Source organism: Cavia porcellus, unplaced genomic scaffold (assembly GCF_034190915.1).
Source record: "Cavia porcellus strain 051 isolate PalLab524CR breed Dunkin Hartley unplaced genomic scaffold, mCavPor4.1 scaffold_25, whole genome shotgun sequence".
In the NCBI taxonomy this organism is placed as follows: Eukaryota; Metazoa; Chordata; class Mammalia; order Rodentia; family Caviidae; genus Cavia; species Cavia porcellus.
This window is the reverse complement of record NW_026947508.1, coordinates 554,751-571,527: the sequence shown is the minus strand read 5'-3', so window position 1 is coordinate 571,527 and position 16,777 is coordinate 554,751. Positions and strand designations below refer to the sequence as shown.

Below are 16,777 nucleotides of genomic sequence, written 5' to 3'. Positions count from 1 at the left end.
CTCCCCGCGCAGGGTCAGGCGCTGCCCAGCTGCCAGCTGTTCCCGGCCTGTGCCTGCGTGCGCGCCCTCTCCCGTCACCCCTGCTCACCCTGTGCGGGGGGTGCTCTGGGCCCTGCATCCCCGACGTCCAGCAAGGCCCCTCCCCCTGCCAGGGCCCGCCTGCCTCCCACTCGCGCAGAAACCAGCCGGGGGTGGGGGCGGTAGTGATTTATCTGCGGCCTCGCCGGCTCAGCTGCGCACGCGCACGCGCCAGGAGTAGGTGGTGAGCACGCGCTGGCGCCGGCGCACCACGCACGTGTAGGTGCCCTCGTTGATGGCGTTGGCGATGATGCTCAGGTGCGCCTTGCCCAGGGCCAGGTAGCCGGGGTAGGAGAACTCCAGGGGCTCCTGGTCCTTGTACCAGCTGCGGGGAGAGGTGGCTGGAGCCTGCCCGGCATTGCGGCGCCACTGCCGCCCCAGTCCCGGCCCCTGCCCGGCCCGCACTCACTACACTTTGCCCTGCTTGTGGCGGATCTTCTGCCCGCAGCGGAAGGTCACGTTCCTGCCCTCCGACACCAGCCTGGTCTTGGTCCTGGGAGGGGGCGCGGTGGCGGCCGCCGTAGGAAAGGGGAACTCTGCCGGGGGTGGGGGAGCCGCATCAGTGCCCGGGCCAGCCCGGGTGCGCACCCGCCCGGCGCCCCCCACCCCCGCCGCGGGCGTCACCGTAGCAGAAGTCGCAGCTGCTGGGGCACAGCCTCTTCATAAGCCTCCGGCGGCTGTCACAAAAGCCCCTGCGGGCCCAGGGCGCGCACGCGAGCAGCCTGTCCAGGCAGCCTGCGGGCGCAGAGGCTCAGGGCCCGCCGGCACACCTCCTCAAACCTGCCCGCCCGCCCCACTGTCCCGGCACCCACCGTAGAGCCGATGCAGCCCCCACATCTCGTCCTGCGACAGCACCTTCCAGCCGCGCAGCGTGGCGTTGAGGTGCATGAGCGCCTGCCCGTGCTGCGAGTGCATCAGGCCGAGCGCGTGGCCGATCTCGTGGGCCGCCACGTGCACCAGGTCTGTGAGCCACACTCCTGCGGGGCCGCGGCGGTCCTGAGCCTGGCGCCGCGCCCCGGCCGCCGAGATAACAGGGTGACTCGGCCCCCAGGAATGCGGTGCGGCGCCTGCCCCGCACCCCCGACACCCAGAGTATCCCGCCGCCGGCCCGAGGGCAACGCCCCACCTTTCTTCCAGCTATAGCGCGTCGGGCCCAGCACCCAGTACTCGCTGTCGTCAAAGTGGATGCCGCCGTGGGGCGGGAAGAAGGCGTGGGCCAGCTCGCCCGTAGGGCCGTCGAAGCAGTGGTGCAGGGCTGAGACCAGGCAATCCGTGTGGTTGGCCGGGTAGAAGCCTGGGGGGGCACGAGCCTGAGGCGCGGCCTGGGCGCCGGGCGGGGGCGGGGGCGCGGCACCCACCTATGCGGAGGTCGCTGGGCTGCTCGGGGGCCACCTCGCGGAAACTGAAGGGCGACACGTCGCTCCACATGCGGAAGGCGGCGGCCAGGCCCCGGCGGGTGTCTCGCTGGTTCAGCAGGTTCCGGGGGAAGGAGAGGATCCTGGGGAGGCGCAGAGTCAGGGGGCGCCGGCGCGCAGGACCCCACCCCGGACCGGCGCGCACCTGTACGTGAGGTTGAAGTGGTCCCAGCGCAGCCTGCTGGGCGTCAGCGTGTAGCGGCGTCTTCGGGGCGAGAGGGGGGACGGCGGGCTGGGTCCCCGGCTGGCGGAGACCCCAGGGGCGTCCCATCCCTGGACGTCGCTCTTCGCGGGAAGAAAGCAGCGTCAGAGCAGCAGGGCCGGCGCCCGAACCCGGGCAGAGGAGCGGCGAGCCGAGCGCCCTGGTTCCTGCCCTCGCCGTCCCTGTCACCCCCGGCGCCGGAGAGCGAGACAGCGGTGCTGAGCCCGCGCCTCTAACCAACCCGACTGCACAGACCCCGCGCCCGCTCACCTGCGAGGCGCCTGCGCCCCCGCCCGGCGCCCCCCGCCACGACAGCACCGCGAGCGCGGGCAGCAGGCACAGCGCGCCTAGTGCAGCCCGGAGCGGGCAGCCCCGGACAGCGACAGCCCGGGACGGCCCCGGGGGGACACAGGCCCCGCGGCGCATGGCGGACACGCTGGGATCAGTTCTTGGCGGCGCGGGACCAGCGGCTCGGGTTACAGCCGCGGGGCGGGGGGGGGGGGGCTGACGGGGACCATCTGGCTGCTGCGGCCCCGGCTTCCGGCCCGGGAGCCTCGGGCTGCGGCACACAAGAGCCTGGCAGGCGGGGTCACTCGCCGTGAGGAGCGAAGGTACACGGGCCTCGACCGGCTCTTAGGGTGTTTGGGGCTGAGTGACCCCGAATGGAAACCCACCCCAGCCTCCAGCACCCAAGTGGAATCCCCGCATCTGGAGCATAGTCTCCATCCTGGCTGTCTGAATGAGCAGCCAAGGACGCGTCCCAGACAGAGGGAGGGGACGAGTGAGGGACGTGGCAGTGAGTGGCGGCGTGGGCGGCGCAGAGGACCAGCGTACAAGGCGAGGGTCCACCGGGGTTGGAACCCCCAGGGTCTGGTTCGGCGCAGGCCCTGTCGATGGCTCTGGGACCACTGGTGAGCAGGGGCCAGGCTCCGGCCGGGGGATCTATCCCGCCTGGCATGGCCGGTCGAGGTGCCAAAGACTGGAGGGCTCTACGGGGTGGCCCCCAGCGCGGGTGGAGACCTGAAGTCCGGGCCAGAGCGGGCGGCGTTGCAGCCCGCCCCGGCCGCGAGCCCACGGTGACAGCGCCAAGCGGCTGGCGCGCAGTGGTTCTTGGAAAGCGCCCGCCCCCTCCCGCGGTTAAGTATTTGCTGCCGCAGCAGAACGGCCCCTCCCACTCGGCGCCTGGCCCCGCCGGGTCAGCACAGGTCGGGACACGGCGGCGGGCCCCAGGCAGCAGGCGACAGGCGGCAGGGTCCGAGAATCTCTTTATAAAACGGGGGCGCGCGGGGCCCTCAGACGAAGATCTGGATGCGGTCACGGATGGGCTGGCGGCAGATGGGGCAAGCGCTGAGCGCCGCACCACAGGGTGCGCACGCGCCGTGGCCGCACTGGAACACGAGGCGGATGTGGCTGTCGATGCAGATAGGGCAGGTGATTCGCTCCTCCATCTGCCGGTAGCGGCTCTGCAGCTCCTCCACTAGCTGCCGCGGAGGGCCAGGCGCGGGCGTGGCACCTGCCACCTCTGAGCCATCTGCAGGATGGGAAGTGGGGGTCAGCGGGGCAGGGCGGGGCGCGCCCCCCACGCCGCCCCTTAACCTGTTGCCCACCTGGGCGCAGCTTCTTGCTGATGGCCACCTGGCACCGGATACACTTCTTCATCCTGCGCGCACACTCTGCAGGAATAGCGGCAAGTTGGCTGCATGCAGGCCAAGTCTCCAGGCCCCCGCACCCCGGGCTTCGCACTCACCTTCGCACACCATGCGGTGCTGGCACGGAGAGAACAGGACAAGCGGCGCCAGCTCGGAGCACACCAGGCACTCAGCGGCCTCGGGCCCCGCGGCGGCCACGTGCAGATTCGTCACGGTGTTCGGGGTGCTGCGCGCTAGCCTGGGGCCCACGGCCAGGCCACCTCCGCCCCCCTGCAGCTCTCTGGAATCAGGAAAGGGCTTGAAAGGGCCCTGAGAAGCCGCCGCGCCCTGCTACCTGGCCCCTCCTACCTGGCCCCGGGCAGGTGCTCACCGGAAGCGCTGCGCACAACCCTGCAGCACCTTGAGCACGCGGGCCTCTGTGGCCAAGTCCAGGGGGCTCCGGCCTCGGTGGTTGGAGTAACTCACATCGGCGCCCTCCAGCGCCAGGAAGCAGGCGATCGCGGCACCCACCGTCAGCTCTGTGCTGCCTGGGAGCCCCAAGGCCTGCAGCTGGGCCGCAGGACAGGAGCCTGTGAGGGGGCGCGGGCAGGCAGAGCAGGGCTCCTGCTTTTGGGAAAAAGCCGCAGGTACCCCGCCTTGCTGTGTGAGGCCGCTGAAAGGGGGGCAGGCTGGAGGCCCCAACAACCATGCTGGTGAGGGTCATGAGGACAACCCTGGAAAACCCATCTCCCTTGCTGCCCCTCCTGGAAAGCCTGGCCACCCTCGGGCATCACCACAGCATGGACAGAGCCTCAGGCCCGCCTCTCCACTCCCACTCCTCACTTCCTCACCCTGGACAGCAGCTGCAAGGGCCCTGGGTCCCCCCCAGCCCTGTCAGCCACCAAGGGCAACAGTTGATGACGCTGCAGTGCCACGTGCAGGGCTGTGTCCCCCTCCTCGTCCTCTGTGTTGACACTACAACCAGCATCCACCAGCAGCGGCACCAGCCCCACGTGGCCTTGCTGCACCGCCAGGTGCAGCGGGGACTGGAGTTTGCGGTTGCGAGCATTGACATCGCAGCGGCCCTGGGGAGGGGGTGCAGGCTCAGCCCAGTCCCCCCACCCTGGCCCAGCTGCCATCCCTGGGGAGGAGGCACCTGCACTGACCTCCTGGATCAGGATCTGGGCCACCTCTTGGTGGTTGTTCAGGGCAGCCAGATGCAGGGCTGTGAAGCCATCCTCTTTCTTGGCATCTACCAGCTGCCGAGCCCGCAGCAGAATCTTCCGGACGGCTCTGTGGGAGCACAGAGGTCTGTGTGGGCCCGGCGCTGCTGCCACTGCGGCCCAGGCTGGCTACCGACAAGGGTGCCTGCCCCAACTCACAGCGTGTGGCCCTTGAGGGATGCGTGATGAAGTAGCGTGAAGCCCTGGCTGTTGGTGGCAGTAATGTTAATGCCTGGCACCTCTGTGAGGACCTCTACGATGCCACTGGCGCCAGGGCCGGCTGAGATGGCTGAGTGCAAGGGCGTGTCTGCATGGGTGTCCTGCATCGGGGAGCCCCTGGTCAGCCCAAGGCACTGTCCGATGTGGTCCATGAAGGGCAGGGCACCCAGGAATCCACACTCACAGGCAGGTTGACGTCACAGCCACACTCACATAGGACCTGCACCACCTCCAGGAAGCCCCTCTGCACTGCCACGTGCAAGGCCGTGCTCCGGGCGCCATTGAGCGCATTGGCCCCACAGCCTGCACTCAGGAGCACTTTGGCAGCCTCAGGCTGGTTCCTGGCAATGGAAGAAAGGACACGGTGCTGCAGGCTGGGCCACAGGCTCAGCCCCTGCCCCCCCTCACCGGGGCTCACCCCAGGGCTGCATAATGCAGTGCAGTATTGCCCTCCTCGTCTGGCAGGTCCATGCCTGCCCGTGCCTGCAGCAGCCGGCGCACCAGCTCCACCTGTCCCAGGTATGTGGCCACCTGCAGGGCGGTCCTGCCCTGGTTCCTGGTGTCCACCTGTCAGGGGAGCCAGTGTGAGTCCAAGGCTCTGTCTGGCACCCCACTGGCCCTGGGGGCAGGCAGGATGGAACATGCCTGCTCTGGGTGCCTCCGCAGCAGTTCCACTGCCCGCGTCACGTTACCCAGCGCGGCCTCCACCACCAGCCGCCCAGGGTGCTCGAGGTCACTCTTCTGGGCCCGCAGCTTGTCCAGGGCCACGCTCAGTGAGCCTGGGGACAAGCAGAGTCAGCGCTGGACAGGACCACCCTGGCCCCTGATGGCCACCCACCAGGGCTGGTGCACACTTTTGTTCTCCCTGGCACGCTCAGCTACATCCAGGTTGGCGTCCTCCTCAGGCCGGTAGGCCACCAGACAAGAGGGGCTGAATGTCCACCACTGGCCATCAACTGCCACTCGCAGGTTGCCGTCACCAAACACCTTCACCACTTTGCCGACCCGGCCCAGGGCCTGTGGGGAGAGGCAGGGTCACGGCAGGTCTGCTAGGGTGGGAGGGTCAGCAGCAGGATAAGGGACTCACAGGAGCCATGTCATCTGTCCACTCGCCGTGCCCAGCCTGCAGCCGTTTCACAGCGTCAAGGTCATCGATGACGCGGACCACATCGCCCACCCAGAAGGAGTTGTGCTAGGTAACAGAGAGAGGTAAGCGGGTCCCCCCACCACAGGTGGCTGCTCAGCAATGTGAAGGGCACCCGAGGAGCCACGCAGGACCAGTACCCCAAGGACCAGTGGAGGGCCTAGACAAGGGGCCCGGGTGACTGACGCAGCCCCGGGTGGTACAGCCCCTCACAGGGGTGGCAGCCAAGGCAGCTGGGCAGCAGAATCTGCATCAGATACAAGTCACCTCTAAGAACAGTCTGGGATGACAGCCAGAACAGGGTGCAGGGGGAGGGGGGCATGGCAGAAAGCAGAGCTGCCACTGTGCTGCCTGACCTGCACTCCCACCCAGAAAGGCCCCAGCTCTGCATCCTGAACACCCCTCCACTGCCTGCCACCCCCAGTCCTGCTTCCCACACCTCCTAGTCCACCCTGGCCTCACAAATCTGCCCTGGCTGCAGCTGCAGGGTGACCTCAGAAAATGCACCCAGCCCCATGTCCCGCCAGCCAGCTGTGCTGCCCACTCCAGCCCCAGCTCTGGCGCCTGCCCCTCCTCCAGGCCCCATCCCACCCTGCAGATCTGCAGCTTCTGGGGCACCAGTGCCCTGCCTGGCCACCCGCCAGCTGAGGAGGCACCCAGAGGAGGCTTGGCCCAGCCCCCTAGGCACCTTGGTGAGCGCCCCAGGGTGGAAGGTCCAGCGGATCTCATGGTTGAACTGCACACGCACGTCCCCACGGTCTGTGATGCGGTGCACGGTGCCGGTCTGTCCGACAAACTGTGGCGGGTCACGGAGGCTATGGCTGGGGCAGGCACAGGGCTCGGGAGGGGAGGGCACGCGGGGCTCGGTGGGCCAGGTGGCTCACCTCCGCCATCCTGGGGTTCCAGCCACCATGGCCTTCTTGCATGTCTCTCAGAACGTCTGTGTCTAGCAGACACTTCACTTTGTCCCCACGCTGGAAGGGCTGGCCGTCCGCACTCACCCTGCGCTGCAGCTCGGCCGGTTTGCCTGCAGAGGGTAGTGGACCAGGCCTCAGCAGGGCCAGGGGCCAGGGCTGGACTGGGGCAGATGGGCAGTGGGGGCTCCGCCTACCAAGCCTTGGGAGGTGCTCCTTGTAGTAGAAGCCGCCAGCTGCCTCACCCACACACTTGAGGTCCACCTTGCCCTTGTGGCCCACACGGTACACGTTGGTGGTTCCGTCTGCCCAGGTCACGCTGGCCACACTCCGACCCGTCTCCACATCCCAACCTCGGATGTCTACCACACGGCCTGGCTTCCCTTCCCCTCCTGGGGAGACAGCGCCCTGTGAGGGGCTATGACAGTACCCTAGGTCCAGATGGATCCCCCGCCGCCCCAGCTACCACTTACCATCCTGGGCGCCCCACTCCCAGTCGGGGCCTCGAACCACCTTCGCTCCCTGGAAGATGCCTCTAAGTGGGGTGCGAGGGAGACCCTGGCGAGGACTCAGCAAAACACTGCAAGAAAGCCAGGCCTGAGCCACAGGAGACAGGCATCTCTCCTTTGTCTCCCAGTCAGCAAGGGCACCAGCAGGCAGCTGAGACCAAGGCACACACTTCCCTCCCCACACAGGGCCCTGGGTGCCATCCAGCCAGCAGAAGGTCCTCTCCTAGCCCCTGCCCAAGGCCGCTCACGGGATGTCTGCTTTGGTGGCCAGCTCTGCCCGTGTAGCCACAGAGCTGCCCCCAGGGCCCATCTGGAGCTCTCCTAGAAGCAGCCCCAGCTTCCAGCTGTGCAGGGGAGACTCTGGCCGTGCTCTGCCCTGGAGACCTGCTTGGGGACGCAGTGGCCTTCCAGGAGTGGCTGTGACCCTGGACCTTCCCAAGAACGTCTCAGAAGGACACCCTTTCCCTCCCTGGGCATGGCAAGGCCCTCAGAGAACAAGGAACTCACGGGCGCGAGTGGGCAGTCTCATAGCGCTCGAAGGCATGGGCGAGGTCGTGCTTATTGTGCATGTAGCACTGTGTGCAGAGGTCATAGTCGAAGCAGACGCGGCACTTCCAACGCATGCCGCGGAGCCCATGTTTCTTACAGCAGTCACAGATGATGTTGGGGTGCCGGACACCTGGGGGCAGGGTGGTATGGGGTCAGTGGGGGGGCCACGGGGCCCCCATGCCCCCCACCGGCCCTGCACATCTCACGCACCAATCTGCGCGTTGTCATAGAGCAGCAGGTCATGGGCGCCCTGGTAACCGGCTCTGTAGTTGGTGCGGGTGCCCTGGTCCCACTGTACCACGACAGTGCGGTCGGGCGTCGAGGGGCTGCCGTGTCGGCCCAGCTCCACCACGGTGCCCACGCCACCCTCGCCGCCGTCCTGCTGGCCCCACTTCCAGTCTGTGCCACGCACCACACGCATGCCCACCTGCACACCAGCCTGGGGGTCGGGGTCCATGGTGGGCAGCTGCCAGGACCTGCGGCATAGAGCACCCTCCAGTGACATTGGGGAGGCCATAGTCAGCCCACAGGACGCCTGTCCTGGGAAAGGAGCAGGGCCTGCAGCACAGAAAACAAACCCAAAGGGACCTGCACACAGGGCAGGAAGGAGGCGCTTGGCCAGCACAAGACTAGGAGCCAGAAGGGGCATCAGGCTGAGGAGTGGAGTGGCATGGGCGGTGCTAGCACATCCTCAAATGGGCACTTCTTTGGTTTTTTGTGGTTCTGTTCACTACTGAACCCAGGGCATGAAACTCAGACTCTGCATAGGCCAGATAAGTGCTCCACCACTAGCTGTAGTCCCAGCCCTGCCCTTTAAAAGTGGCTGGATTTGCACTGAAGACAGTGGTTTGAAAGTGACACAGTGCCTAGAGGAAACAGACTGCTTCTCTGTGCAGCCAAGAGATGCGTGCAGCTGAGTGAAGCACAGCCCCTCAGAGGCCTGCTCAGAAGGCCGAGGCACCCAGGGGATGGGAAAATACAGGCAAAGCGGCAAGGCGGGCAAGAGACCAGAAACAGCCCTTCGAGAGCCCTAACCGCGGTGGGCAGGACCATCCTGTGCCTCACTTGTGGACAGTGCTCAGCACTGGATGCCACCTTCAGAAGCTCTTGCATGTGTCCTCCAGGAAAAACTGGGCTCTGCAGTGGCTTGTATGTGCACTTTTTTTTTTTTTTTTTTTTTTAAGACAGGGTCTCACTATGGAACCAGGCTGGCTTTGAGCTTCAGGCAGCCTTCCTGTCTCAGCCTCCTGAGCTACAGGCATGTACCATCTTGCCCAACTCCCAGAATTTTTTATTTTGAAACAGGGTCTTAGTAAGTCTGTGAGATACCCAGGCCAGACTTGAGCTTACAATCCTCCTGCCTCAGCCCCTTTTAGTCCCCTTCTCAGAGCACAAATCCTCTTTGCTATATACACAGAGGCAGAGCACACAAATGGACATTGAAGGGCAGCAAGCCCAAGATAGTGACTACATTCATGGTAGCTTGCAAACAGGATAGCAGCTCTGGAGTGTTCTGGAGCTGACCAATGGTAACAGTCACAGGCACTTGCTCTGGGGGACCTATAGGCTGAGCACTTGATAGTATACCAACCTCAAAGTCTTGTTAATAAGAATGTATCTGCATTGACAATGAGTTTCTAAGAGGAAAAAAAAATAATGTATCTGCTGGTGTTCTGTTTTGTTTGCAGTAGTATGTTAAGCTTAGGGCTAACCCTGTGTTGCCCAGTCTGGACTTGAACTTGTGATCCTCCTGCCTCAGCCTCTCAGATGCTAAGATTACAGATGTGCATCACCATGCCTGGCATATACAGATAACTGAAAAGGCAAGACCTAGACAGAAAGGAGGCTCAGGGAGCCCCCTCTGCTCTTCTCATTTAACTGACAGGTCCTGTGCCTAGGGAAGGGGCCCTGGGCAGGGCATGACCCTAAAAATCTGACCCAGAACATGGGCTCAGCCTCTGCAGGAGATCAGCCTAGGGCACAGCTGGAGACTGGGGAGGGGTGAGGATGGGGGGTTACACCAGCTGGCCGAGGCCCAGCCAGCTTCAGCTGGGGCTCTGCTCAGCCCCAGGACACCCAGCACCTGGTCACCTTTCAGCTGGGCCTGCCCCAGGGTCCCTGGTCCTGTCACTTGGGCTGGCCTGGTTCAGGGCCACACTTCACAGCCACAGTCAGGCAGGAGGCTGCGGCCACAACAGAGGCTCAGTCCCAGCGGCTGCCCAGAGCCAGGCCTGCGTGAGAAGCGGCACTGTGTCCAGCGCAGGGCACTACCCAGGACTGCGCTCTTGGGCTGCACTCCTCAGATTCCCAGGCCTGCATCTCGAAGCCAGCTCAGCCTTCTGCTTTCTCTCAACCCCACCAGACACCCAGAATGCCAGGGCTGCTTCAGCAACAGACAGACTCACTGATTTATTGGTCAGTACTGGGACTGGACACAGAGCCTTCACACTGAGCTGCATTCCCAACCCTACCTGTCCCACGCAGGACCTGGCCACCCTGTGCTCTGGCCTCAGCCTGCTGCATAGCTGGGCCTACAGGTGGGCACCCACGTGTGAAAAGCCCACGCTCTCAGAGCCCCTCCTTTGGTGGGCTCTAGAGACACTGCTCAGCTGTGGTGCCACGGCCTGAAACCAGGCAGGCTGGTCATCTCTTCTGCTCAAGAGAGGTTGAGCCCATTCTGCCACAGCCAGAGCTCTCGGTAAGGATGCTGCAGGCCAGGGTACTCAGGTGCAACTGGCTGCTCTGCCTTCCTAGTGCCTGTCTGCATCCCAGGGCTCCCCCATTTAATGCTGCTCAGCTCCCTTTGACCCTGGCAGCAAGCCCAGAGGGCAGGGCTGTGTGGCCAGCCACTGTGGCTGTCACTTGATATCCCATGTGCACCCTGGCCAGCCACTGCCAACCCCAATGGCCAGGTTGAGCGAGTGAAACCCACAGCAGAGGAGGAAACAGCCCTGGGATCCCAGATGAGCACAGGCCTCAGCGTGCTCGTCGGCCTGGCACCACACCCACCTGAGCAGCACAGCCGCAGCCAACACAGGACTCAGTTCTGCTGGCCACCAGCCCCACACCCGCCCTTACCACACCACGGGCTGTGCTAGCGAGGTGACCCTGCCTTCCCTTACAGAATCAAAGGCTTCCCAGGCCTGACCTGCAGCACTGCCAGCTAGGGCAGCTCTGTCAGCTCTTGCTCCTTGTAGGCAGAGGCTGAGGCTATAACACAGATTTGCTGGCATGGTGGTGGCACTGAACCCACCCAGAGCAGATCCACACATTGCTCCTTCCTGCCAGGAACCTTGGCAGGGTCCCCTCCACCCCAACATTCCTGCATAGCACGAGAAGGGCTCCTTGCAGGCAACCACAGACCCATACAAGTGCACAGGCCCCCAGCTGGAGGCCCTGCTGACGGAGATGCACTGACCACCATGCCCTGAACCCAGCCCAGCACCGACACCAAGGACTTGGGGAGCAAACCCAAGTGCTGCCAGCAATGGCTACCCTGCACCAACAGGACATCCTCTGGCAGCCCAACCTCAACCCCCTACCCCCGCCACACCTGCCACTGCTGGTCTGAGGTCTGCTGGCCACTCCTGCTAGGTCTTTCCAGCATGACATGGAAGGGCACCCCAAGCATGAGCCCAAGTCCACACAGGAACAGCCAGAGGGCCAAGGGAGGATGGCACAAGTGGCAGTAGGGTTCAATGACATCAAGACCAGTCCTCAGCCAACAACCCATGCACAAAGGGCAGCAGGAGGCGTCTATGAGCATGACAGGAGCCAACAGTGGCCTGGTATCCTCAGCACAACCAGACAGCTTTCAGCCCCGATCAGTCAACCACTTCCTCCCTGAAAGGAGCCCATCAGAGTCAGTGTATAGAAACTGGGACTTGGGGAGGAACTCCTCCTAGAACGAGCACCCCGATGCCCAAGACTCCCCCAGGAAAGGTGCCCTGGACAAGCCCAGGACACAGGCTCAGGGCATCACTTGCTCCACAGCTTCCCCTAGGCACCAGAATGTGTGAGCACGTGTCCAGCCCTCAGCAGTACCTGCGACCTGGGGAGGCTCTGTGCCACCTCCTTCCTGTACCCCTGTCCAGCAGATCACAGTGTCTGTCCTCAGGGTCAGAAGCAGCATCTGCCCCCTGGCATGGCATCGCCTTGGCTGAGGCTCCTCTCCCAAGCTGAGCCTCCAGCAATGGCTCTCCACTGTCCCCCACTATATAGTCATCAAGGGACAGACAGTGAGGGGCTTCTGGCCACCTGGACTTAGCATCCTAGGACATGCAAGGAGACCAAGACTTGGCTCCTCTGCACTCCCCTCCCAGGCCTGTTCTTTATCACTGTTTTCCCCAAACCCGGACATCACTACAAGTCACCTTCCATCTGTCATGCAGATCCTCTGCTCTCAGCCTCCGGACTCCCTCCTTCCTGAGACCCAGACAAGTAAGGGACGTGCCCCAGTGAGGACCTGCCTACTGTCTCTGCCAGGAAATCTCACCTGCAGGGCAGGTGGGACCCTGCCACCTCCTCTACTCACAGAGAGCAAGGGGCCACAAGGCCTCACGGGCAGCCTGGCCATCTTGGAATGGAGTTTGCTGACAGAGGGATTGGGTTTCCCTGGCCATCACTGTCCCCTTCAGGCCATAGGGACAAGCACCTGCTCGCCCAGAACTGGGCTGGAGCAGACCAAGCATGGCGAACCACAGGCTCCTGTGCTTAGGCTCTGAGCACATCTAGGAGAGCCCAGCACTTGGCACCCAGGCTGGTTCCATTGCAGACCTCAGATGGGGGCTGCACCACCCAGGACACTGTGGAGAGGAATTCCCAGTGAGTGTCAAGTGTCGGGGCCCTGTCCTGGAGAAAGACTGCCACCCAGACCCTCCAGGGAAGATGCACCCAGGGACACTTCACCACTCCTCCCAGAACTCGCCCTGCCTCAGCCTCCTGACTACCACCACACACCAGCCCTTCCTCAAGAGCAGAGGTGCTGCTCCCACCTTCCTGCCCTCACCCTACCAGCTGTGGCACAGCGGAAGGTTCCTGTGAGTCCTGAGCACCCTGAAACTTGGCTAGCTCTGGGCCAGAGCCCCGGGACAGTGAGATGCCGAGGGCCTCAAGCTGACCTGCTGAAGCCCCATGGGGACAGCCACGACCTTGCGGAACTGCAACGCAGCCCGGCTCAGCAGGGGCTTTGAGCAGCAGCAATCCCAGCTCCAGACACGTGGCTGGCCTTCACCTCGAGCCACAGAACAGATGCTGAGCCATCCCCTGCCATCCCTCTTCTGAACATGCAATGGACACTGCAGCATGCATGCCACCATCTGAGGGGGAAACTGACTCGCAGGGTTCCCAACTTGTTTCCTTTGCCAGGAATGCCAGACCTGCAGACTGCTCTGGGTTTGGGAGTCATGCCCCCGGCCAGCACTTGGAGGCACTCAGCTTGCTATGAATGTCTGCAGAGACTGTGAGGCCATTGGAGTACAAGGACACGGTCAGCAAACGTGCTTTAGAGAAATCAGAACTCACCTCAGAGTACACAGCACCCAGGAGTCAGCATCCCAGGCATCTACTTCTTACTTCCCGGGTCACAAATTTGCTCAGCTACCAAGATTTACCGTGGAAAGCTAGCAGCCATTGCCAACACACAACTGAGCAGGCAGCCAGTGAACCAGTCTGGAGAAAAATGGTTTTAAAGGCAGTTTTACACACTCAGTATTTGCTGCCACAATAACACAGTGGCCATTGGGGCTGCCACCGCCCACACATATCTCTTTCCACAGGAATCATCCATCTCTTTAAGAGAACAAAAGTCCCAGGAAGGTGCAGAAGACACTGATCCCTGTTTGTGAATACTGTATTAGAAAGCTTTACAAAGACACAGAAATTAAATCATGTTTAGCATAAGTTTGCAGACTGCTTTTATTCAGAAAAAAGTTGCATGATGCAGATGGCACTGGACACAGGCTGTCTTACTCCCATCACCTCCAACAGTGCCCACTGATACTTCCAAGCTGAAATCGTGTGCGGCAGAGTCGACTGGTCAAAACGGTTCATTACAGGCCCCTGCCATTGTACAGAGATGCTAAGATGCAGGAGAGCATCCTGGGTGCCATGGCGACCAGCCACTAGGGCATGGGGTGAGGCAGAGAGGCCAGGGAGCCCGATTTGAACCCATCAAGACACCTGCTGCGGAGAAAGCCAACGGCCTAACACACCATCATAGCTAATCCTGGCCATCTAGTTACAGCTGTTAGTGGTTGCCCCTCAACACTTGGGCTGACCTTCGGCAGGAGGGCAACATTCAGACACTTGTTGCATCTGGATCAACACGCCAGGATGGAAAGGGGAGCCAACAATCTTCGCAGCAAAGCCAGGCTCTTCAGGGCTCCTGCACCTGGGCTTCTCTGTCCCGCTAAGCCGCTAAGCCGGCTGGTGCCCATCAGGAGCCTGTCTAGCACCTCTGTTTTTCTCCTCAATTGGTTCTGATGGTTTCTGGCAGCCCCACCCACACACAGGCACACTCAGATATAAACACAACCTTGCCACAGCGACAGCGGCACCGACACAGGACCAAACCGCATCCACAGGGTAACCGCACCAGACGCCAGCCGGCTAGCAGGCCACAGCCGGCCAAGCGCTCACCTTTCCAGCCGTCCTTGGTCCCTGCCGGCCTTGAGGCTCGGGCTGTAACCCTGACGCCTGGACCCCAGGGACTGGTCTGGACCTGCGAAGCTTTGCACCAACACGGAGGGATCCAAACCTGCGGAGCCGAGACGCAGTTTGCACCTGCGACAGAGCACGACCTGCAGCGCTACGTCCCACCCCCGTATCGCCTTGAGCTCGCAGGCCGGGACCCTGCATCAGCCGCGGGCAGCCCGGGACTGCGGACGCAGACGTCACGGCTTCGCGCAGAGCCCGGCCGAGGCTGCGGACGCGCAGAGCACGAACGGCGGCCCAGAGGCGAGAACACGAAGCCGCCGCACCGATGCCCGCGCCCGCCCCCGCCCTCAGCGCGCAGTCTGCTGCCACCGCCCCCGGCTCTGGGTGGCCCCGGGCGCGGCCCCCACTTCCCCCGGAGTTCCCCTGAGCGCTCGGCCCCGGGCGGGGGGTCAGTGGGCAGCACCGAGCCCGTACCCGGTCGTCAGTCGACTGTTCCGGCGTGAGCGGCGGCTCCGGCCCTCCGGCTGCTTAGGGACCAGGCCAGGCCGCCCGCCGCGCCAGAGCCCACAGCGCCGCCCGCCTGCCTGCCTGCCGCGACCCCCGGCCGGGTCCCGGGCCGCCGCACTGCCTGCCGGGAGCTGTAGTTCGCGGAGCCCGGCCAGGGGGCAAAGGAGGAGCTCCCAGGAACCCCTGCGTTGGACGCAAGGTGGGGGCGGGTAGCTCCCAGGAGACCCCGCGCGTGTCGCGTTCGCCGCACAGCGACTTTGGTGGGCTAGTGTGGGCGGTACGGCTTGGGGCGTTTTGTTTGCATCTGATCCGCTTCTGCCAAAGAAGGCCATATACTGGGGGACGGGGCCAGGAGAGGACCTTTCGCCCCGCGGTGAACTGGACGAGCTAACACTGATACGAAGGGGCACCGGCGACTCTCCGGTAGATGAACGCACCTAAGGGGGCGGGTCTAGCGCGCGTCCCCTAGGGAAACCCTTCTGCGCCTGCGCGGGAGTCCTGGGAGCGCCTTCCGTTGCCGTGGAGCTAGAGGAGTGACATTCGGCTCGGAACAGAAGCAGCAAAAAGGCACCTTCTGTTTTGTTGTGTTTTACTTTTATTTAAGACAGGCTCTCGCAAAATTGCTCAGGTTGACCTCCAATTTGAGTTTCTGCCTCAAATTTCCATTTAGCTGAGATAGGCGTGTGCGAACACGCCCAATTTTTTGCTCTCTGCTGATGGTTAAACCAGATTCTTCCCGCTGAGCTATTCCCCTTTTTATTTTTATTTTTTATTTATAGATGGGGTCTTGCCGAATCGCTGACCAGGAAGTGCTCAGATTTGCGATCTTCCTACCTGTGCACCACCACATCAGATTTAACCAACATTATTTTTCAGTATTGGAGATTAAACCCAGAGTCTGAGGACTGCACTGTGTCTCCAACTCTTTTTAAATTTTGATCCAACGTCTGAGTTGCCTAGGCTGGTCTCGAACTTGACATCCTTTTTCCTCAGCCTCCCAAGGTGCTAGGATGTTTTTATCCAGCATGTTTTTATCTGAGACAGAGTCTCGTTCTGTATTTCTATACTATGTAGCCCAGGTTGGCCTCAGACCCAGTGATCCTCCTGCCTCAGCCTCCTGAAGTGCTGGGATCACAGGTGTACACTACCATGCCCAGCTATCCAACATTTTTTGATGTCTGTTTTAAAATCTAAGTCATGCCAGTACTTTTTTGTGTTTGGTTTTGGTTTTGTGGTGTGGAATTGAAAGCCAGGGCCTCCTACCCTGCAGTCAGACACTCTGCCACTCATCTCCCACCCCCAGTCTTAATTCCCACCGGACTAAAGATAGTAAAACACCGAGCCAGGGCCTTTCTCCCCAGGGAGCACTGTGTTCTAACAGTAGCCCTCCCCTTTTCTGTGCTTTAGACCTTTCCGTGGACTTCCCCACAGACTCCATGAGAACTTTGCTGCCTGATAACTTCCCATCCACAGCCCCATGGTCATGTTGCCTCCCCAGCTGTCCGGTAAACCTGCTTCCCAACTTCACCACCCCATGTGACACCACACCTCCAGCGTACATCAGCTACTGCCCAGCCTGCCACAGCTCTGCAGGGAGCTCTTCTCTGTGGCCCCAGGACTGCCTCCTCCTGTCTGGGGTCCTGTTTCCTGGAAATGCCGTCTTCCTCTCGATTTAATGTCTTGCTTTGCTGCCGTGGGTCTCTGGTGGGCCCTGAAGGGTACGTGTCTGAGC

General features: G+C 62.7%; 2 protein-coding genes across 20 annotated transcripts; both read right to left on the bottom strand.

Annotated features, from left to right (window-relative positions):
* Positions 1–192: 192 nt before the first annotated feature.
* Mmp23b (matrix metallopeptidase 23B) lies at positions 193–2,928 on the bottom strand. Of its 7 annotated transcripts, none has more exons than XM_063235302.1 (8): positions 1,966–2,838; positions 1,639–1,778; positions 1,437–1,576; positions 1,205–1,333; positions 891–1,055; positions 703–813; positions 488–614; positions 193–403 (listed from the first exon to the last, which is right to left on the bottom strand). In XM_063235302.1, exons 1-8 carry the CDS (start codon positions 2,119–2,121, stop codon positions 229–231), a joined length of 1,143 nt encoding a protein of 380 aa, XP_063091372.1. In that variant the 5' UTR covers positions 2,122–2,838; the 3' UTR covers positions 193–228. The 7 variants fall into 7 exon arrangements, 6 of the variants coding, with proteins under 6 accessions (XP_063091372.1, XP_023421052.2, XP_063091369.1 ...); XM_023565284.2 differs by having other exon boundaries at positions 1,205–1,372; positions 1,966–2,833; XM_063235299.1 differs by having other exon boundaries at positions 491–614; positions 1,205–1,372; positions 1,437–2,865.
* Positions 2,929–2,942: 14 nt separating this feature from the next.
* On the bottom strand, positions 2,943–15,475 carry Mib2 (MIB E3 ubiquitin protein ligase 2). 13 transcript variants are annotated; one of them, XM_063235281.1, is made up of 21 exons: positions 15,013–15,065; positions 14,521–14,638; positions 13,405–13,551; positions 8,092–8,357; positions 7,840–8,011; positions 7,297–7,403; positions 7,021–7,215; positions 6,794–6,936; positions 6,598–6,705; positions 5,853–5,957; positions 5,620–5,782; positions 5,411–5,544; positions 5,184–5,332; positions 4,950–5,106; positions 4,706–4,866; positions 4,490–4,616; positions 4,175–4,408; positions 3,715–3,893; positions 3,443–3,624; positions 3,303–3,368; positions 2,943–3,226 (listed from the first exon to the last, which is right to left on the bottom strand). In XM_063235281.1, exons 4-21 carry the CDS (start codon positions 8,336–8,338, stop codon positions 2,988–2,990), a joined length of 2,868 nt encoding a protein of 955 aa, XP_063091351.1. In that variant the 5' UTR covers positions 8,339–8,357; positions 13,405–13,551; positions 14,521–14,638; positions 15,013–15,065; the 3' UTR covers positions 2,943–2,987. The 13 variants fall into 13 exon arrangements, 12 of the variants coding, with proteins under 12 accessions (XP_063091351.1, XP_063091354.1, XP_063091347.1 ...); XM_063235284.1 differs by having other exon boundaries at positions 8,309–8,439; positions 15,013–15,064; XM_063235277.1 differs by lacking the exon at positions 13,405–13,551 and having other exon boundaries at positions 6,598–6,693; positions 8,309–8,357; positions 15,013–15,469.
* Between the last annotated feature and the right edge of the window lie 1,302 nt (positions 15,476–16,777).

Bases quoted from the DNA above. Each gene is read 5' to 3' on its own strand.
- Mmp23b (XM_063235298.1), bottom strand. From the start codon at position 2,121: ATGCGCCGCGGGGCCTGTGTCCCCCCGGGGCCGTCCCGGGCTGTCGCT. The intron at 814-890 runs GTGGGTGCCGGG...CTGCGCCCGCAG, and splicing joins GGGGCTGCATCGGCTCTACG to GCTGCCTGGACAGGCTGCTC. The intron at 404-487 runs GTGAGTGCGGGC...CTCTCCCCGCAG, and splicing joins CACAAGCAGGGCAAAGTGTA to CTGGTACAAGGACCAGGAGC.
- Mib2 (XM_063235276.1), bottom strand. From the start codon at position 15,377: ATGGCCTTCTTTGGCAGAAGCGGATCAGATGCAAACAAAACGCCCCAA. The intron at 5,545-5,619 runs GTGTGCACCAGC...GCTTGTCCCCAG, and splicing joins GCGTGCCAGGGAGAACAAAA to GCTCACTGAGCGTGGCCCTG. The intron at 4,867-4,949 runs GTGAGTGTGGAT...TCCCCGATGCAG, and splicing joins GCTGTGACGTCAACCTGCCT to GACACCCATGCAGACACGCC.